Source organism: Drosophila willistoni, unplaced genomic scaffold, assembly GCF_018902025.1.
Source record: "Drosophila willistoni isolate 14030-0811.24 unplaced genomic scaffold, UCI_dwil_1.1 Seg169, whole genome shotgun sequence".
NCBI lineage: Eukaryota > Metazoa > Arthropoda > Insecta > Diptera > Drosophilidae > Drosophila > Drosophila willistoni.
Window position 1 is genome coordinate 6,734,131 of NW_025814128.1, and position 2,706 is coordinate 6,736,836.

Consider the following 2,706-nt stretch of genomic DNA (forward strand, 5'->3'; position numbering starts at 1 on the left):
ACTCAGGCCGCGGCTAGGGAGATCTGCTAGATTGTCCTCTGAACGGACGTGATTCCATGGGGCGCTATTTGTTGTCACAATTTTAGGTACCCGATTAGCGGCAAACGGTGTCCTTGTGCAGGCTGGCTTATTTAACCACGACAGTACGACGGTGGAATCTGACCAATAATATGCCTCAGCATTATCAACTGGAAGTTGTGGAAGAAATGCAGCTGCCAGTTCAGCTAGAAGCGTGGCTCCGCATAATTCAAGGCGGGGCAATGAACCGTCTTAGCTGAGGCTACCCTAGATTTCGCTGCAAGAAGGCAGCAATGCCTTGGTCATTGCTAACGCGCACGTAAATCGCAAAAACAATGAATGTCGAAATTCGGATCATGAAGAACCGATCGCGGAATTCGGATCTGGTCAAGGAAGGAGTAGCTATTTGTAAACTCCTGACACCTGTGATGAAGTTAACTGGGCAATTGATCATCCCACCCTAGCTCTTGTAGCCAAAGCTCTTGCATAAACACCTTGGCTTGAATTACAAAGGGAGCCAGCCAGCCAGCGGGATCGAATAACTTGGCGATCTGCCCGAGGACTTCTCGCTTAGTATAAGCTGACTTGATATCTTGGGGCAAGATGACAAAATAGAACTCATCCGTAGTCGCTTTCCATTGGATTCCAAGTGTTTTTGCTGTGCTAGCCTCTTCGATATCGAGGAAATCAGCATTCAGCAAATGACACTTTGGGATGCAACTGAGCACGCTCTTGACATTCGATGTCCACTTGCGCAAAGGAAAGCAAGCTGAACCAAGATCGTCTTGAAGTTCATTGACCATTGCGATTGCCGTTGCTTCATTGCGAGCCCCTGCCAGGACATCATCGACATACATATAAGATTTGATAATATCGCTAGCCAACGGAAATTTGGATTGTACATCACTTGCGAGTTGCTGAAGTACTCGGATGGCTAAGAACGGAGCACAGTTAATGCCAAACGTGACGGTATTAATTTCGTAATCACCAAGTTGCCCCTCTTTGTTTCGGAACAGGATCCTCTGAAATGGCGTATGGATTGGGTCGACCATAATTTGGCGGTACATTTTTGTGATGTCGGCATTGAAAGCTACTCGGAAAAAACGCCACTTGAGAATCTCAGTAGTGAGATCAGACTGAAGTACCGGACCAGGGTAAAGTATGTCATTGAGACTTACTCCGTTTGTGGACTTGCTAGAGGCGTTAAAAACTACCTGTACTTTTGTTGTGGTACTGTCGGGCTTGACAACTGCATGGTGTGTCAAATAAAAATTGTTATTACTGCCGTCAAATGGCACCTGACGCATATGGCCCAAGTCCAAATACTCTTGCATGACGGCGTCTTACTCAGTTTTTGCCAGATTGTTTTTTAGAAGACGGCTTCCGTTTTTTTAGGAACTGAGCCAATGCCCCTGGTCTGGAATGACCAAGGTTGATGTTGGTTGGATCTCGAAACGGAAGTGAGACCGTATATCTCCCCAAAACATCGCTTCTTGTGGTCTTCTGGAAATTAACCTCGCAAACAGAATCAGAATCTTCTACCGGTTTGCCCGGTAGATCCTCCACCTCCCAAAACCTTGTGAGAAGAGTTTCAAGTGCCTCCTCTCTGCTAACAGCGACCCTCGTGGTGAACGCGGCACACGAACTAACGGGGACCCCTTGCAACGGGCCTGAAATGACCCAACCGAATCTCATCTCTTGGGCCATTAAAGATCCGCAAACTTCGGTCTGGATGCCGGAGAGGGTCACCGCTGGTATGACATCAATGCCAAGAAGTAGATCGATCTTTGCCTTTAATCTGAAGGAGGGGTCGGCTAAAGGAATATTGGGCATTCCTTCCAGTGTGGCTTGGGCTATCGTATATGACGGCAAATCATCGGCAACTTGGGACAAAACAAAAGCTTCTATCTCTATCTGGACTGGAGGTCCATGCGATGACCGAATGCTTATGTGACAGACCTTCAAGGTTCTATTGACCTTTCCGTTAATGCCTGTCACTTCGGCCCTGACAGTTTGGAATGGTAACTTCATGAGCCGGAACATTCTTTCGGATATGAAATTGGCTTCCGAAGCCGGGTCTAATAGCGCCCGTGAAGCATAAGTAGTGCCAAAAGTCCACGATGGCTGTACCTAGCAACTTATCTCGTAAGGACCTTGCCTCAGAGGTAAAGTATGTCCGGACAATATTGTGAGAACTGGGCTGCGCTGAAAACGGCGTTGGACTATTCTCCGGTCGGGCATCCTTGTGCAAGAGCGTATTGTGACGCCCCTTGCACGTGAAGCAATTGTGCTGACTCGGGCAATCTTTTACTTGATGTCCTCTTGCGAAACAGTTCAGACTAAGGGACTTTTTCTTTGTGTATGTCACCCTCTCTGGCACCGGCATCTGAAGGAAGCGGGGACATCGACGCACCGGGTGATTCTCCTTCATACAGAGATCACAGGATTTTGGTTTGGTGGTCACCTTGGCTTCAAATGTATTTGCCTTTCGGGTGGCTGGAAGCGGATTTCGCGGAGGTTTCGATGTGGGAACCGAAATAGCCATTGCAGTTGTATTTTCAACTGCTTCGAGCGTACGGAACCGCTCAGTGTGAAAGGGTGTTCTTTGGCAATTTAAAGGAACAGAAAAATACGAACATGCCTCCCCAAGTGGTTAGTGGCAGGCCACAGTGCTCAAAAGCACGAATG

At 47.8% G+C, this 2,706-nt stretch overlaps 1 protein-coding gene across 1 annotated transcript; it reads right to left on the reverse strand.

Annotated features, from left to right (window-relative positions):
- Positions 1–1,365: 1,365 nt before the first annotated feature.
- On the reverse strand, positions 1,366–2,061 carry LOC124460960. The gene has a single exon (XM_047012547.1). The coding sequence runs from the start codon at positions 2,059–2,061 to the stop codon at positions 1,366–1,368; it is 696 nt and encodes a 231-aa protein (XP_046868503.1).
- Positions 2,062–2,706: the final 645 nt, after the last annotated feature.

Bases quoted from the DNA above. Each gene is read 5' to 3' on its own strand.
- LOC124460960 (XM_047012547.1), bottom strand. From the start codon at position 2,061: ATGTTCCGGCTCATGAAGTTACCATTCCAAACTGTCAGGGCCGAAGTG.